At 55.6% G+C, this 18,753-nt stretch overlaps 1 protein-coding gene across 1 annotated transcript; it reads right to left on the bottom strand.

The window, feature by feature from the left end:
• Positions 1 to 13,868: 13,868 nt before the first annotated feature.
• Positions 13,869 to 18,581, bottom strand: IUM83_10683 (helitron helicase-like protein; the record flags this gene model as incomplete). The annotated part of the gene is made up of 1 exon (XM_067935199.1): positions 13,869 to 18,581. The coding sequence occupies one exon, from the start codon at positions 18,579 to 18,581 to the stop codon at positions 13,869 to 13,871; it is 4,713 nt and encodes a 1,570-aa protein (XP_067791483.1).
• Positions 18,582 to 18,753: the final 172 nt, after the last annotated feature.

The following is an 18,753-nucleotide window of genomic DNA, read 5'->3' as shown; positions in this document are numbered from 1 at the left end:
GTTCGGCTTACCCGTTACGCCCACTGTGCCTGCTCGCTCCACTACTACGCGATCGCGCACGGTGCTTAAGGTCCGGTGTGCTTGAAGGCCCACCGTGCTTGAAGGTCCGGCAGGCCGCGCGTGAGGACCATTCATCATAACTTGTTACGCTCGCTGTGCCAGCTCGCTCCACTACTGAACATACCGTTCGTCCCAACCCGTTCCGCTCGCTGTGCCAGCTCACTCCACTACTCGGCCTACCGTTCGTCACAACCCGTTACGCTCGCTGTGCCAGCTCGCTCCACTACTACGCGATCGCGTTCGGTGCTTGAATGTCCAGTATGCTTGAACGTCGGGCGGGATGTGCTTGAAGGTCCTGCAAGTCGCGTTTGAAGGTCCGGACTCACCCCTGTCCAGCGCACGTCTTGTATTTCGCGCGCTGTATCGCGAAATGTGTGTGGCACCCCCGAATAACAATGTATTCTAACAGAGAGGGTTTCGGCCAATCTCAGAGCAGTAATAATATATTATGTATTTATCAAGTCAACGCTCAGGCCCAGAAGGTCGGCCACTATTAACTTTAGAGCACATATGCAGGTTGCTATGTCGCACACGCAGCGCACCGTCGTCGCTGTGCGGCGCTCGCATCCTGTGGGGCTTGCTGTAGCGCCCGACGTCCGCACGCTACGTCGCTTCGCCGCGCCTGAATTCGAATTCAAAAACATAAATTTTAGCGGGGAGGTAATATCAGCCAATCACAGCACGAATAAATATAACGCAAGGCTATTTTTGTAATATCGGGCATAGATTAGCCAGTCAAAAGGATGGTGGGATGCCATAGGGTAGGCTACTAATACACTGTCGCCAGGCGGGAAGGGCGCTCCCCCGACGATGCTCGACGGTAGGCTGATGCCCCAAGGGCGGGGACAAACGAACAGTGGACAAACTTACAGGATACTCTGTTAGTTGTAGTAGACTAGCCGAGCGCCGCCGCTTCGCGGCGGTGGGTGTGGGTTTGGCCACAGTAGTGTGGGCCGCCCGCCTCCGCTTCGCTCCGGCGGGCTGGTTGGTTCGCTTAAGCACGGCTTTGTCGTTGGGGGATGGGTATGCCCGCCTCCGCTTCGCTCCGGCGGGCGGTGGTTTCGTCAAAGGGATGCATTGCTAATGTGAAACGCACTTCCAAAAAAGACATGAATTTATGTACTTATGAAGTGTGTACTGCTGATCGCCTACTCCGCCTAAGCATCTTCGAATATCTGCCTGTACACAATGTTGTCAGTGTATGCACCGTCGTCTTCCTCCAGCTCCGGATACTCGATCAAAGCCTTGAACTTGGACCTGGATGTAACTCTCGACAGCGCCACGTAGAGCTGTCCGTGGGAGAAGCAGGGTGTCGCCAGATACAAACCTAGGTTCTGGACGGTTTGGCCTTGGGCTTTGTTGATGGTCATGGCGAACGCTGGTACAACTGGAAACTGCTTGCGTCGCAAGCGGAAGGGGAACTCGCGCGCGTCCCCATCGCTGACGAAGACGATCCTTGGAATTAGAACGTTTTGGTCTATGCGCTCGCCAGTCATGATGGTAGCATGAATAACGTGAGGCTTGAGCTGGACAACCTGTAGTCGCGTTCCGTTGCAGAGGCCCAAGTCGGGGTTCAGGTTTCTCATCATCATAATTGGGGCGCCTTCCTTCAATGTAAGCTTGTGTGGAGGAATACCGTTGATAGTAACCGAATGCAACACCTCCGGCTCGAAGAAGTTTCCTTCGTTGTCGTCATCCACTGAATCCACCGATAGATACTCGCGGGCCTCCCCGGAGAGTCGTTCAGAGACGGCTTGGTTGATGCGGTGCACCACGGCGTTGGTAGTCGTCAAGATGGTCCTGTTGGCGAAGTACTCGTCCGTAGCAACCTCGGGATCGTTGATGTCGGCGTACATCTTATCAATAATGTTCTTCAAACCCCGTGGAACAGCTCCAGGTGTGATTTCTTCGTCTTCAATGTCTCCTTCTTCGTAGATGTTGTCGATCAGCATATCGCGCGGAATCTTCACAAAGTCCCTGCCCAGGGACCTGTTGACCTCGTGCCTACCCTCTCCCACTTGTAGGAGAAACTCCGAGAAAGCCGCGAGCTCTGCGGCGCTGCTGTCGTTACTTGCCGATTGTACACGCATGTTTTCCGTGAGATGCAGCTGCTTGAAGTGTCGCCATAGCGTAGATGACTTCAGACACGCGTCGATGGTCTCCGCTGGTGTGCCGCGTACTACCACCGGCAAAATCTGTCGGAAGTCACCCGAAAGTACAAATACTTTTCCTCCAAAAGGCTCCTGGTCGTTACCCATGATGTCACGCAAAGACCTGTCGACTGCTTCGAAGGCGTGCCTGTGAGTCATCGGAGCTTCGTCCCAAATAACCAAACTGGCCCGCTCGATCAACATCTTGAGGCGCGATTGTTTGTAAATCGCACACGTCGACTTGTCGTTCAGCTTGAGAGGTATCTTGAACGTTGAATGCGCTGTGCGCCCACCCATGAGCAACAGCGAAGCAATTCCACTCGAAGCCACAGCAATCGCGATCTTCCCGGACAGTCGCACCTTCGCCAGGATATGCCGCAGCAAAGTTGATTTTCCTGTACCTCCCGGACCGTCAATAAATAACAGCTTGTTGCCTTGAACTGGTACTTCGGCCGCCTGGATGATTTCGTCGTAAATAGCTCGTTGGCCGTCGTTCAGCTGGCTTTCTTGGTCCACAATGGCTTGAAGGGTAGAGTGCTGGTACCCCTCCAGTTCGCGTCGAATGAGGTTGTTCCGCAGCAGCGAATCCAGCACCAGCCGCGGGTATTCATCCAGCTGAGGGAGGTCAAAGTCCGCCACTACGTAGCCATTGATCTGGAACAGGTCGTTAAGGTCCTTGAGTGTGTGGAACCTGATCATGTCTTCCTTCTCCTGTCCTTCCAAGCCCCGGTATGTGTGCGCGAAGTCTTCAGAAAGAACCTCGTAGAATCGATTCCACAGAACGCGAACCTCCGAAACTTGAGAATAAACAATGATCGTCGCCAAGAGCTGGCGGAGTTGGTACGGCATCTTGAAGGCAGCGGCTTCTTCCATACACGCAATCCATTCTGCGTCGTCTTCAAGGTAGCCCAGTTTGAGTGCGGCCTGGCGGTACGACGCATACGTAACACCATCCACTGTCCGAAGCTTGGCAAAGGACTGAGGTCCCTTGCGGTGACACAGCAGTACACGCATGTAGAATCGCTCCATGTCCCGAGGGGTCACATGAACCATCCGCCCAAGCGCCGCTTGGTATTGTTTGCGACGAACCCATTTCTTTGCCTTGTCATCCCAGCGGAATAGCTTCGGAATGTCTTGGTACACCATGGTCTTTGCCACTTGGTTCTCCGGGGCCTCGCTCGCACATAATTCGAAGAAGCGGGTCAACATCGAGTGGCGACCGCGCGTGAGAACTCGATCCGGGTTGTCGCTCGAACGGAAGGTCACGAATTGCTCGTTCTCCAGGTGGATAGTCAGCTGTACGATGGAGTGCGTCTTGCCTTGAACGGATAAGTCGAGAAGCCGCATATATGCCTCTATCGGAAATATATACCTTGCGTTCAGAAACCGGAGAATCTCGTTGGGCTCCATCCTTGCACCGTTCGACTCCCCGCCCACCGTTTCCACAGTTATTACAGCCTTGTCGGACCCCTTGTAGACGTACTTGTACAGGTATTTGACTGCTGTGAGGGCTGTACAGACCTCCACATTGATATGGCAGTTGTACTTCTGTGAAAGGTAGGGGTTGTACGGGACCACCCACTGGTTAATGGTGGCGTTGTCGTACTCCCTTCCCTTGAACTTGAGTACTCCTGGAGGCCGGCGGCGACGTCTGCAGACAGGAAATCCGTTCACGTTTCCTTGGGTAACCTCTACCAACGGCTTCGGGTATCCCTTCGTGCACTTTCCGTCCTTCATGCAGGGGCTGGAGGGGTTAGCTGCGCCACATGGACCATGCATCATGCACGTGAGGATGGTCTCGTAGCTGGGGTTTGATCTCGGCGTCCGGGAGCTCCGAAGAGCACAACTTGTCGATGATTTGTCTTGCACGCGGTTTGTCTTCGTCTGCAAGAATAATCAGAATGTGTGCGTGTGGGAGGCCCCGCTTCTGGAACTCCACCACGTAGATCCTCGCCAGAACACGTCCCAGTACGCCTTCATCCAAGTCTTTCAGCATCGCCGCGAGTTTCTGCTGCCAAACGCGGGCTACGATGTCGGGGCGGTCTTGAGCGCTTTGGTTTGGCTCCGGTATCTTCTCCTGGATCTCGTCCCACGTAGGGTTGCACGTCATAGTAACGAAGACGTCCGGTTTCCCGTACTCTCGCACGATAGCCATGGAATCTTGGTAAGACTTGTACATGGCCCGCGGACTCCCCGAATGCGTGGCTGGTAGAACGATGCGCTTGCCAATTTGGTCCAGGAAGTGTCCCGAGCGACGCTGCGGTTCATCGGGGTGTTGTAGCGCCCCAGTTTCGCGGTTGTACTCCGTTAGCAGAGCTTCGCCCTCGCGCAGAACCGCCGTGTTTTCACTTAGAAGCGCGTCTCGAACCCCGTTGTACTGATCGGCCCGTAGTTCAGCTTGATGGGATGCCACCCAACGCAGGTGTTCTTGCTCGCACTTGGCTCGTTGATCTACGCAGTACTGCTGGAATAATCGTTCACCTTGGTGCAGTACCGACTCGTCACCGACTTTCTGGAATAACCGGTAGGCTACATGCTCGCGGAGGGACATTTCACGCTTCTTTCTGCGCACCACGTTGTTCGCATACACGTCTGTGTAGGTCCAACCCAGTTCTCCATGCGGAAGAAGTAGGGGATACTGCAACGGGTCATACACGGAGTGTGTCTCGAAAAGGCGCAATAGAGAGTGATCTTTTGCACACAGAAGGATGTCGCGCGGGCTGTCCAAGTTGCCATCCTCGATAAGAGTCGCCCCAACTTCCGAGACCGTTGGTAGGTTGTGGGTTCGCGGGTTCGACCTCTTCTCGTGTAGCCGGAACACCATATCAACCACCTCCTTTCCCGCCGCCTGGTCGGCGCGCAGCTTCTCCGCGAAGTTGAGAAATTGTTGCGCGAACGGATTGCACTCCTCCATCATCTGCTCGATCTCCAGCAGCGTTCCAGAATCGAGGTCAGCGAAGATACCTCGGCGTCGCTCCGCACGTCGTTGCATGTCTGGGTCGACGATGTAGATCTGGGCAAACTTGGGGGGCATCGGCTCGTTTGTGAACGTATCGATACGCGGAAGAAGAGATCCCAGGTAGTGTCCCATGGCTCCTTGAATACGATACGTGTATACGCCACGTTGTCCAGCAACGCTCTCGTCTTGGTTCACGTCCCTGAAGTTGGAGCGGTTGCTACAGGAAGCCCCAATCGACGTGAAGGCAAACACTTGGTTGTAGGCACGGATGCGGCGCCGAAATTCGGCGTCCGTGTACAACTGGTGCAATCGCGGTGGCGCAGCAGGTAGTGGGGGTAGTTGCACCGCTCCCTCTAAACAGCAGCCTTTCTTGGACTCTGCAGGCCATTTCCACGCGTTGCAATGAGGGCAGACCGTAGTCGGAGGCAGTCTGTGGCGCCCATCGACGATGTTGTCGCCGCTGAGCATAGAGACTCTGAAATCCTCTTGGTTTGCGAGTGCATGACCTCTGCGAAGTGTACTGCGCCGTATACGCTCCTGTTGTCGCCGCTCCTCTCTCTCCTCCTCCTCTTGAGCATCGCGAACCATTGCTTGATGCTCCCGGCGGGCGGCCCGCTCCGCTTCGACCACTTCCTGGCTTAGAGCAGCCCGACATTCTTCTTGGCGAACACGGTCACGTTCCTGTCGGCATTCTCGCTCCTCTGGGGTTTCCTGTTGTCGGCGTTGTTGGTGCCAAAGTCGATCAACCGCCTGTATAGCCCGCCGATCATTCTCCGGTAGACCCTCACGTCTCTCTGAATCTCGCGTACGTTCTCGATCGGACCCTGTTCGTAAAGCCCGGCGTGCCCTCATGCGTTCTGCATCGCTACGTCTTTGACGCTCACGCTGGGATCCCGTCATGTTAGCCCTTCTAACTCGCGCTCTCTCTCTTTCGCGTGCACGGTTTCGTTCTGTCTGAGACGCTGTCATTGCTGCGCGCCGCCTACGCGCTAGCTCCGCCGGGGTTGGGCCGGGAACTTGCTCCGTTGTGCTGACATCGGCCGCTACAACTGTAGAATCAACAGGCGCCGCTGCCTGAACCGGAGGCTGTTCTCTGCGGGCTGGCGGAGGCTCAGCAGACGTGTTCTCATTCGCAACGTCACTCTCGACTGTCGTGACCGTTGCGACCCTCTCTGTCACGTTCAGCGCTTGCAATTCCTTGTTCAAGTTGTATCGTTTAGCCCTCCGACGTCCCTGGCGGCGTTTTTTAGCGGCAGGCTCCTCTGGGGCAGCGGGAGTTGCGTTGATGCGCTCGTTGTCTCGCAAGGCCTGTTCGATCTCCTCGCGCGTCCATTTCCTTTTCGTTCGAGCCATTGTTGCCTACGCACACGCAACAGAGTCACATGGCGCGTTACACATAAAGTCTAAGAACACCGTCGACATTTCCAGGGTCCTATACACGCGCCCTGCCGCGGACACAGAAGCGCAAATAGGTGCGTCCACCTAGAGCGCCGGTCCCATACACGACCACTGGCCCGGAGATGAGGCAGGTCACCCGGCTTCGCCGAGATCTGCCCCATTTACCCCGGATTGGTATGAGATTTCCCACGCCGCTGGCGGGCGGACGTGGGCACCTCAGGGTCGCGGCTCCCAAGAGCGGTCGCTGCGGCAAAGGCACGCGAATTCCTACGTCGGCGGCGGGTGCCAGCTGCAGTCTTTCTTATCATCTTAAAATGGGTATTGCTACCCACTTTAGAGAAAGTAACGGTCAGTATAGTGGAGAGCTGCAGTACCCAAATGCCATTCCCCAAGGTAATTAAACCCGGGGTGCAGGTAAGTGAGCAATGTTGCAGATTCGGGACGACCTGCCTGGCATCTGTGCACCAACGGGGGAGTCTCGACTACATGGCCGTGTCGTGGAACCCACTGCAACTCCCCCGTGGCCCCACCGAAGTAGGCACCAGGCCGCCCTTAATCCCACACTATAATACCTCGACTGCCCTGAAGGTACCAGTTATCCCAACAGGCGGAACTCCCGAAACCGACACTTCTATTACAGTTAGGAAACTATGTAGCTAAGCGTACCTTAGTCCCTGTGCGGCGCTCGCGTCCTGTGGGGCTTGCTGTAGCGCCCGACGTCCGAGCGCTTCCTCGCTCCGCCGCGCGCGGAATTCAAAAAAGGAAATGTGAATGCTGAGGCAAATCAATCGGCCAATCAGAGCGCGTTATAAATATAACGCAAAAATAAGCCAGTCCGGAAGATGGTGGGATGCCATAGGGTAGGTTACTAATGCGCTAATGCAGGGCCGTAGGGCGATGCGCTACGGCAGGCTGATACCCCAAGGGCGGGATACGACGAACAGGAGACAGACACACCGAAGACTCTGTTAGTTGTAGGGGACTAGCCGATCGCCGCCGCTCGCTGTTCCAGCTCGCTCCACTATTTGTCATAGCCCCCTCCGCATCGCTGCGGCGGGTCTAAAGTTCGGCGCAACCCGTTACGCTAATTGGCATACCGTTCGTTGTAACCCGTTACGCTCGTTGTGCCAGCTCGCACCACTACTGAACATACCGTTCGTTGCAACCCGTTCCGCTCGCTGTGCCAGCTCGATCCACTACTCGTCATACCGTTCGTTGCAACCCGTTACGCTCGCTATGCCAGCTCGATCCACTACTGAACATACCATTCGTTGTAACCCGTTCCGCTCGCTGTGCCAGCTCGCTCCACTACTGAACATACCGTTCGTTGCAACCCGTTCCGCTCGCTGTGCCAGCTCGATCCACTACTGAACGTACCGTTCGTTGCAACCCGTTACGCTCGCTATGCCAGCTCGCTCCACTACTGAACATACCATTCGTTGTAACCCGTTCCGCTCGCTGTGCCAGCTCGCTCCACTACTGAACATACCGTTCGTTGTAACCCGTTCCGCTCGCTGTGCCAGCTCGATCCACTACTGAACATACCGTTCGTTGCAACCCGTTCCGCTCGCTGTGCCAGCTCGATCCACTACTGAACGTACCGTTCGTTGCAACCCGTTACGCTCGCTATGCCAGCTCGCTCCACTACTGAACATACCATTCGTTGCAACCCGTTACGCTCGCTATGCCAGCTCGATCCACTACTGAACATACCATTCGTTGTAACCCGTTCCGCTCGCTGTGCCAGCTCGATCCACTACTGAACATACCGTTCGTTGCAACCCGTTCCGCTCGCTGTGCCAGCTCGATCCACTACTGAACATACCGTTCGTTGCAACCCGTTATGCTCGCTGTGCCAGCTTGCTCCACTACTGAACATACCGTTCGTTGTAACCCGTTCCGCTCGCTGTGCCAGCTCGCTCCACTACTTGGCATACCGGTTGTCCCAACCCGTTACGCTCGCTGTTCCAGCTCGCTCCACTACTACGCGATCGCGCTCGGTGCTCGAAGGTCCGGCGTGCTTGAAGGTCGGGCTTCAAGGTCCGACGTGCTCGAAAGTCCATGTTTACCGTTGTCTAGCACACGTCTTGTATTTTGTGCGCTGTACACTACTTTGCCTACCGTTCGTCGCAACGCTGTGCCAGCTCGCTCCACTACTTGATTTCCTGTTGGTCGCAACCCGTTACGCTCGCTGTTCCAGCTCGCTCCACTACTACGCGATTGCGTTCGGTGCTTGAAGGTTCGGCGTGCTTGAAGGTCCTGTGGGCTTGAAGGTCCGAAGTGCTTGAAGGTCCGGCGTATTTGAAGGTCCGGCAGGTCGCGCTTGAAGGTCGGACGTGCTCGAAGGTCGAGGGGAGGCGCTCCAAGGTCCTGTATGACGTGCTTGGAGGTATAGTATGAAGTGGTGCTTGAAGGTCCTGCGGGAGGTGCTTGAAGGTCCGGGTTTACCCCTGCTCAGCGCACGTCTTGTATTGTATCGCGAAATGTGTGTGGCACCCCGAATAGCAATATATTCTAACAGAGAGGGATCCCGCCAATCACAGAGCAGTAATAATATATTATTATTTAGCTCACGCCCAGAAGGTCGTCCTCTATTTACTATAGCGCTATCGCGCGCATCTACTGGTTGCTATGTCGCGGACGCAGCGCACCGTCGTCGCCGTGCGGAGCTCGCGTCCTGTGGGGCTCGCAGCGGCGCCCGACGTCCGCGCGCTTCCTCGCTCCGCGGCCCGCGAAATTCAAAAAAGGAAATGTGAAAGCTGAGGCAAATCAACCGGCCAATCACAGCACGAATAGAAATCACGCAAAAATAAGCCAGTCCGGAAGATGGTGGGATGCCATAGGGCAGGCTACTAATGCGTTAATGCAGGGCGGTAGTACGATGCTCTACGGTAGGCTAAGGCCCGAAGACAGAGAACGGACGGATTTACAGACAAACACACCGGATCCTCTGTTAGTTGTAGTAGACTAGCCGATCGCCACCGCTTCGCGGCGGTGGGTGTGTGGTTAGTCATAGGCGGTTACGCTCGCTGTTCCAGCTCGCTCCACTATTTGCCATAGCCCCCCTCCGCTTCGCTCCGGAGGGTGTACAGTTCGTTGCAACCCGTTACGCTACTTGGCAAACCTTTCGTCTCAACCCGTTACGCTCGCTGTGCCAGCTCGCTCCACTACTACGCGATCGCGCTCGGTGCTTAAAGGTCCTGCGGGCTTGTAGATCCAGCCTTCTTGAAGTTCCGGCGTCCTTGAAGGTCCGGCAGGTCGCGCTTGCAGGACCATTCATCATAACCCGTTACGCTCGCTGTGCCAGCTCGCATCACCACGTTGCCTATTTTTCGTCCCAGCCCGTCACGTTCGCTTTGCCAGCTCGCTCTACTACTGAACATACCGTTCGTTTCAACCCGTTCCGCTCGCTGTGCCAGCTCGCTTCACTACTTGACTTCCTGTTCGTCCCAACCCGTTACGCTCGCTGTGCCAGCTTGCTCCACTACTACGCGATCGCGTTCGGTGCTTGAATGTCCAGCATGCTTGAAGGTTCGGCGTGCTTGAAGGTCCTGTGGGCTTGAAGGTCCGAAGTGCTTGAAGGTCCGGCGTATTTGAAGGTCCGGCAGGTCGCGCTTGAAGGACCATTCATCGTAACCCGTTACGCTCGCTGTGCCAGCTCGCTCCACTACTCGGCCTACTGTACGTTGCAACCCGTTCCACTCGCTGTGCCAGCTCGCTTCACTACTCGGCCTACCGTTCCGTACAACCCGTTCCGCTCGCTGTTCCAGCTCGCTCCACTACTACGCGATCGCGTTCGGTGCTCGAATGCCCAGCATGCTTGAACGTCGGGCGGGATGTGCTTGAAGGTCCTGCAAGTCGCGTTTGAAGGTCCGGACTCACCCCTGTCCAGCGCACGTCTTGTATTTCGCGCGCTGTATCGCGAAATGTGTGTGGCACCCCGAATAGCAATATATTCTAATAGAGAGGATTTCGGCCAATCACAGAGCAGTAATAATATATTATGTATTTATCCAGTCAACGCTCAGGCCCAGAAGGTCGGCCACTATTAACTTTAGAGCACATATGCAGGTTGCTATGTCGCACACGCAGCGCACCGTCGTCGCTGTGCGGCGCTCGCATCCTGTGGGGCTTGCTGTAGCGCCCGACGTCCGCACGCTACGTCGCTTCGCCGCGCCTGAATTCGAATTCAAAAACATAAATTTTAGCGGGGAGGTAATATCAGCCAATCACAGCACGAATAAATATAACGCAAGGCTATTTTTGTAATATCGGGCATAGATTAGCCAGTCAAAAGGATGGTGGGATGCCATAGGGTAGGCTACTAATACACTGTCGCCAGGCGGGAAGGGCGCTCCCCCGACGATGCTCTACGGCAGGCTAAGGCCCCAAGACAGAGAACCGACACACAGCAGACAGACTGACAGGATACTCTGTTAGTTGTAGGGGACTAGCCGATCGCCGCCGCTTCGCGGCGGTGTGTGTGTGGTTAGTCATAGGCGGTTACGCTCGCTGTTCCAGCTCGCTTCACTATTTGTCATAGCCACCTCCGCATCGTTCCAGCGGGTCTACAGTTCGGCGCAACCCGTTCCGCTACTTGGCATACCGTTCGTCTCAACCCGTTCAGCTCGCTGTTCCAGCTCTCGTCACTACTTGGCCTACAGTTCGCCCCAACCCGTTCCGCTCGCTGTTCCAGCTCGCTACACTACTGAACATACCGTTCGTCGCAACCCGTTACGCTCGCTGTTCCAGCTCGCTTCACTACTTGCCATACCGTTCGACCCAACCCGTTACGCTCGCTGTTCCAGCTCGCTTCACTATTTGTTATAGCCCCCTCCGCTACGCTCCGGCGGGTGTACAGTTCGTTACGCTCGCTGTGCCAGCACGCTCTACTACTGAACATACCGTTCGTCGCAACCCGTTCCGCTCGCTGCGCCAGCTCGCTCCACTACTGAATATACCGTTCGTTGCAACCCGTTACGCTCGCTGTGCCAGCTCGCTCTACTACTACGCGATCGCGTTCGGTGCTTGAATGTCCAGCATGCTTGAACGTCGGGCGGGATGTGCTTGAAGGTCCTGCAAGTCGCGTTGGAAGGCCTCTGTCCAGCGCACGTCTTGTATTTCGCGCGCTGTATCGCGAAATGTGTGTCGCACCCCGAATAGCAATATATTCTAACAGAGAGAGTTTCGACCAATCACAATGAAGTAATAATATATTATGTATTTATCCAGTCAACGCTCAGGCCCAGAAGATCGTCGTCTATTTACTTTATAGCGCTATCGCGCACATGTACAGGTTGCTATGTCGCGCACGCAGCGCACCGTCGTCGCTGTGCGGCGCTCGCGTCCTGTGGGGCTCGCAGCGGCGCCCGACGTCCGCGCCCTGCGTCGCTCCGCCGCGCCCGAATTCGAATTCAAAAAAGAAATTTTAGCGCAGAGCCCAAATCGGCCAATCACAGGACGAATAGATATCACGCAAAAATAAGCCAGTCCCGAAGATGGTGGGATGCCATAGGGCAGGCTACTAATGCGTTAATGCAGGGCGGTAGGACGATGCTCTACGGTAGGCTAAGGCCCGAAGACAGAGAACGGACGGACTGACGGACAAACACACCGAAGACTCTGTTAGTTGTAGTAGACTAGCCGATCGCCGCCGCTTCGCGGCGGTGTGTGTGTGGTCAGTCATAGGCGGTTACGCTCGCTGTGCCAGCTCGCTCCACTACTTGGCCTACTGTTCGTCACAACCTGTTACACTCGCTGTTCCAGCTCGCTGTTCCAGCTCCCTCTACTGGTTGACTTCCTGTTGGTCGCAACCCGTTACGCTCGCTGTTCCAGCTCGCTCCACTACTACGCGATCGCGCTCGGTACTTGTAGGTCCTTGAAGGTCCTGCGGCCTTGCAGGTCCGACGTGTATGAAGGTCCGGCGTAGTTGAACGACCATTTATCGCAACCCGTTCCGCTCGCTGTTCCAGCTCGCTTCACTACTGGACATACCGTTCGTCACAACCCGTTACACTCGCTGTTCCAGCTCGCTTCACTACTTGACTTCCTGTTGGTCGCAACCCGTTCCGCTCGCTGTTCCAGATCGCTTCACTACTGGATATACCGTTCGTCTCAACCCTTTACGCTCGCTGTGCCAGCTCGCTCCACTACTTGGCCCCAACCCGTTACGCTCGCTGTGCCAGCTCGCTTCACTACTTGGTCTACTGGTCGTCACAACCCGTTACGCTCGCTGTGCCAGCTCGTTCCACTACTTGACTTCCTGTTGGTCGCAACCCGGTACGCTCGCTGTGCCAGCTCGCTCCACTACTTGGTCTACCGTTTGTCCCACTCCGTTACGCTCGCTGTGCCAGCTCGCTCCACTACTACGCGATCGCGTTCGGTGCTTGAATGTCCAGCATGCTTGAAGGTCCGGCGTGCTGGAAGGTCGTGTGGGAGGTGCTTGAAGGTCCGAGTTCACCCCTGTCCAGCGCACGTCTTGTATTTCGCACGCTGTATCGCGAAATGTGTGTGGCACCCCGAATAACAATATATTCTAACAGAGAGGGTTTTGGCCAATCACAGTGCAGTAATAATATATAATGTATTTATCCAGTCAACGCTCAGGCCCAGAAGGTTGTCGTCTATTAACTTTATTGACTTTAGGGCGCATGTACATGTTGCTATGCGCGCACACACAGCGCACCGTCGTCGCTGTGCGGCGCTCGCGGACGGTGGGGTCCGCTGTGGCGCCCGACGTCCGCGCGCTGCGTCGCTTCGCCGCGCCCGAATTCGAATTCAAAAACGTAAAATTTAGCGCGGAGGCAATTTCAGCCAATCACAGGGCGTTATAAATATAACGCAAGGCTATTTTTGTAATATCGGGCATAGATTAGCCAGTCAAAAGGATGGTGGGATGCCATAGGGTAGGTTACTAATACACTGTCGCCAGGCGGGAAGGGCGCTCCCCCGACGATGCTCGACGGTAGGCTGATGCCCCAAGGGCGGGAACAAACGAACAGTGGACAAACTTACAGGATACTCTGTTAGTTGTAGTAGACTAGCCGAGCGCCGCCGCTTCGCGGCGGTGGGTGTGGGTTTGGCCACAGTAGTGTGGACCGCCCGCCTCCGCTTCGCTCCGGCGGGCTGGTTGGTTCGCTTAAGCACGGATTTGTCGTTGGGGTATGGGTATGCCCGCCTCCGCTTCGCTCCGGCGGGCGATGGTTTCGTCAAAGGGATGCATTGCTAATGTGAAACGCACTTCCAAAAAAGACATGTATTTATGTAATTATGAAGTGTGTACTGCTGAATGCCTACTCCGCCTAAGCATCTTCGAATATCTGCCTGTACACAATGTTGTCAGTGTATGCTCCGTCGTCTTCCTCCAGCTCTGGATACTCGATTAAAGCCTTGAACTTGGACCTGGATGTAACCCGCGACAGCGCCACATAGAGCTGTCCGTGGGAGAAGCAGGGTGTCGCCAGATACAAACCTAGGTTCTGGACGGTTTGGCCTTGGGCTTTGTTGATGGTCATGGCGAAAGCTGGTACAACTGGAAACTGCTTGCGTCGCAAGCGGAAGGGGAACTCGCGCGCGTCCCCATCGCTGACGAAGACGATCCTTGGAATTAGAACGTTTTGGCCTATGCGCTCGCCAGTCATGATGGTAGCATGAATAACGTGGGGCTTGAGCTGGACAACCCGTAGTCGCGTTCCGTTGCAGAGGCCCAAGTCGGGGTTCAGGTTTCTCATCATCATAATTGGGGCGCCTTCCTTCAATGTAAGCTTGTGTGGAGGAATACCGTTGATAGTCACCGAATGTAACACCTCCGGCTCAAAAAAGTTGCCTTCGTTGTCGTCATCCACGGAATCCACCGATAGATACTCGCGGGCCTCCCCGGAGAGTCGTTCAGAGACAGCTTGGTTGATGCGGTGCACCACGGCGTTGGTAGTCGTCAAGATGGTCCTGTTGGCGAAGTACTCGTCCGTAGCAACCTCGGGATCGTTGATGGCGGCGTACATCTTATCAATAATGTTCTTCAAACCCCGTGGAACAGCTCCAGGTGTGATTTCTTCGTCTTCAATGTCGTCACCCTCTTCGTAGATGTTGTCGATCAGCATATCGCGCGGAATCTTCACAAAGTCCCTGCCCAGGGACCTGTTGACCTCGTGTCTACCCTCTCCCACTTGTAGGAGAAACTCCGAGAAAGCTGCGAGCTCTGCGGCGCTGCTGTCGTTACTTGCCGATTGTACACGCATGTTTTCCGTGAGATGCAGCTGCTTGAAGTGTCGCCAGAGCGTAGATGACTTCAGACACGCGTCGATGGTCTCTGCAGGTGTACCGCGCACTACCACCGGCAAAATCTGGCGGAAGTCACCCGAAAGTACAAATACTTTTCCTCCAAAAGGCTCCTGGTCGTTACCCATGATGTCACGCAAAGACCTGTCGACCGCTTCGAAGGCGTGCCTGTGAGTCATCGGAGCTTCGTCCCAGATAACCAAACTGGCCCGCTCGATCAACATCTTGAGGCGCGATTGTTTATAAATCGCACACGTCGACTTGTCGTTCAGCTTGAGAGGTATCTTGAACGTTGAATGCGCTGTGCGCCCACCCATGAGCAACAGCGAAGCAATTCCACTCGAAGCCACAGCAATCGCGATCTTCCCGGACAGTCGCACCTTCGCCAGGATATGCCGCAGCAGAGTTGACTTTCCTGTACCTCCCGGGCCGTCAATAAAGAACAGCTTGTTGCCTTGAACTGGTACTTCGGCCGCCTGGATGATTTCGTCGTAAATAGCTCGTTGGCCGTCGTTCAGCTGGCTTTCTTGGTCCACAATGGCTTGAAGGGTAGAGTGCTGGTACCCCTCCAGTTCGCGTCGAATGAGGTTGTTCCGCAGCAGCGAATCCAGCACCAGCCGCGGGTAGTCATCCAGCTGAGGGAGGTCAAAGTCCGCCACTACGTAGCCATTGATTTGGAGCAGGTCGTTAAGGTCCTTGAGTGTGTGGAACCTGATCATGTCTTCCTTCTCCTGTCCTTCCAAGCCCCGGTATGTGTGCGCGAAGTCTTCAGAAAGAACCTCGTAGAATCGATTCCACAGTACGCGAACCTCCGAAACTTGAGAATAAACAATGATCGTCGCGAAGAGCTGGCGGAGTTGGTACGGCATCTTGAAGGCAGCGGCTTCTTCCATACACGCAATCCATTCTGCGTCGTCTTCAAGGTAGCCCAGTTTGAGTGCGGCTTGGCGGTACGACGCATACGTAACACCATCCACTGTCCGAAGCTTGGCAAAGGACTGAGGTCCCTTCCGGTGACACAGCAGTACACGCATGTAGAACCGCTCCATGTCCCGAGGGGTCACATGAACCATCCGCCCAAGCGCCGCTTGGTATTGTTTGCGACGAACCCATTTCTTTGCCTTGTCATCCCATCGGAATAGCTTCGGAATGTCTTGGTACACCATGGTCTTTGCAACTTGGTTCTCCGGGGCCTCGCTCGCACACAATTCGAAGAAGCGGGTCAACATCGAGTGGCGACCGCGCGTGAGAACTCGATCCGGGTTGTCGCTCGAACGGAAGGTCACAAATTGCTCGTTCTCCAGGTGGATAGTCAGCTGTACGATGGAGTGCGTCTTGCCTTGAACGGAGAAGTCGAGAAGCCGCATACATGCCTCTATCGGAGATATATACCTTGCGTTCAGGTACCGAAGAATCTCGTTGGGATCCATCCTTGCGCTATTCGACTCCCCGCCCACCGTTTCCACAGTTATTACAGCCTTGTCGGACCCCTTGTAGACGTACTTGTACAGATATTTGACCGCCGTGAGGGCCGTACAAACCTCCACGTTGATATGGCAGTTGTACTTCTGCGAAAGGTAGGGATTGTACGGGACCACCCATTGGTTAATGGTGGCGTTGTCGTACTCCCTTCCCTTGAACTTGAGTACTCCTGGAGGCCGGCGGCGACGTCTGCAGACAGGAAACCCGTTCACGTTTCCTTGGGTAACCTCTACCAACGGCTTCGGGTATCCCTTCGTGCACTTTCCGTCCTTCATGCAGGGGCTGGAGGGGTTCGCCGCGCCACATGGACCATGCATCATGCAAGTGAGGATGGTCTCGTACAGCTGGGGGTTGATCTCGGCGTCCGGGAGCTCCGAAGAGCACAACTTGTCGATGATTTGTCTTGTACGCGGCTTGTCTTCGTCTGCAAGAATAATCAGAATGTGTGCGTGTGGGAGGCCCCGCTTCTGGAACTCCACTACGTAGATCCTCGCCAGAACACGTCCCAGTACGCCTTCATCCAAGTCTTTCAGCATCGCCGCCAATTTCTGCTGCCAAACGCGGGCTACGATGTCCGGGCGGTCTTGTGCGCTTTGGTTTGGCTCCGGTATCTTCTCCTGGATCTCGTCCCACGTAGGGTTGCACGTCATAGTGACGAAGACGTCCGGTTTCCCGTACTCTCGCACGATAGCCATGGAATCTTGGTAAGACTTGTACATGGCCCGCGGACTCCCCGAATGCGTGGCTGGTAGAACGATGCGCTTGCCAATTTGGTCCAGGAAGTGTCCCGAGCGACGCTGCGGTTCATCGGGGTGTTGTAGCGCCCCAGTTTCGCGGTTGTACTCCGTCAGCAGAGCTTCGCCCTCGCGCAGAACCGCCGTGTTTTCACTTAGAAGCGCGTCTCGAACCCCGCTGTACTGATCGGCCCGTAGTTCAGCTTGATGGGATGCTACCCAACGCAGTTGCTCCTGCTCGCACTTGGCTCGTTGATCTACGCAGTACTGCTGAAATAATCGTCCACCTTGGTGTAGTACCGACTCGTCACTGACTTTCTGGAATAAGCGGTAGGCTACGTGCTCGCGGAGGGACATTTCACGCTTCTTTCTGCGCACCACGTTGTTCGCATACACGTCTGTGTAGGTCCAACCCAGTTCTCCATGCGGAAGAAGTAGTGGGTACTGCAACGGGTCATACACAGAGTGTGTTTCGAAGAGGCGCAGCAGCGAGTGATCTTTAGTACGCAGAAGGATGTCCCGCGGACTGTCCAAGTTGCCGTCCTCGATAAGAGTCGCTCCAACTTCCGAAACCGTGGGGAGGTTGTGAGTTCGCGGGTTCGACCTCTTTTCGTGTAGCCGGAACACCATATCAACCACCTCCTTTCCTGCTGCCTGGTCGGCGCGCAGCTTCTCCGCGAAGTTGAGAAATTGTTGCGCGAACGGATTGGACTCTTCCATCATTTGCTCGATCTCCAGCAGCGTTCCAGGGTGGAGGTCAGCGAAGATACCTCGGCGTCGCTCCGCACGTTGTTGCATGTCTGGATCGACGATGTAGATCTGGGCAAACTTGGGGGGCATGGGCTCGTTCGTGAACGTATCGATACGCGGAAGTAGAGAGCCCAAGTAGTGCCCCATGGCTCCTTGAATACGATACGTGTATACACCACGTTGTCCAGCAACGCTCTCGTCTTGGTTCACGTCCCTGAAGTTGGACCGGTTGCTACAGGAAGCCCCAATCGACGTGAAGGCAAACACTTGGTTGTAGGCTCGGATGCGGCGCCGAAACTCGGCGTCCGTGTACAACTGGTGCAATCGCGGAGGCGCAGCTCGTAGTGGGGGTAGTTGCACCGCTCCCTCTAAACAGCAGCCTTTCTTGGACTCTGCAGGCCATTTCCATGCGTTGCAATGAGGGCAGACCGTAGTCGGAGGCAGTCTGTGGCGCCCATCGACGATATTGGCGCCACTGAGCATGGAGACTCTGAAATCCTCCTGGTTCGCGAGTGCATGGCCTCTGCGAAGGGTGCTGCGCCGTATACGCTCCTGTTGTCGCCGCTCCTCTCTCTCCTCCTCCTCTTGAGCATCGCGAACCGTTGCTTGATGCTCCCGGCGGGCGGCCCTCTCCGCTTCGACCACTTCCTGGCTGAGCGCAGACCGACGATCTTCTTGGCGAACACGGTCACGTTCCTGGCGTTCTTGACGTTCATCAGACGTTTCCTGCTGTCGCTGTTGTGCATGTAGCAGGCGGTCGGTCTCCTGCATGATCTCCCGTTGTTGCTCGGTTTGGTTAGCTCTTCTACTGGCCTGTAGTACACGGCTTTGTTCGCGCGCTGTGCTTCGTTCGGCCTCGGTTAGTAGAGCCCTACGTGTCCGTTGGCGTTCTGCATCTCTACGTCTTTGACGCTCGCGTTGGGATCCCGTCATGTTCGCCCTT

Source organism: Phytophthora cinnamomi (assembly GCF_018691715.1).
Source record: "Phytophthora cinnamomi strain GKB4 chromosome Unknown Contig39, whole genome shotgun sequence".
Taxonomy (NCBI): Eukaryota; Oomycota; class Peronosporomycetes; order Peronosporales; family Peronosporaceae; genus Phytophthora; species Phytophthora cinnamomi.
This window is presented reverse-complemented; position numbering and strand designations above follow the sequence as displayed.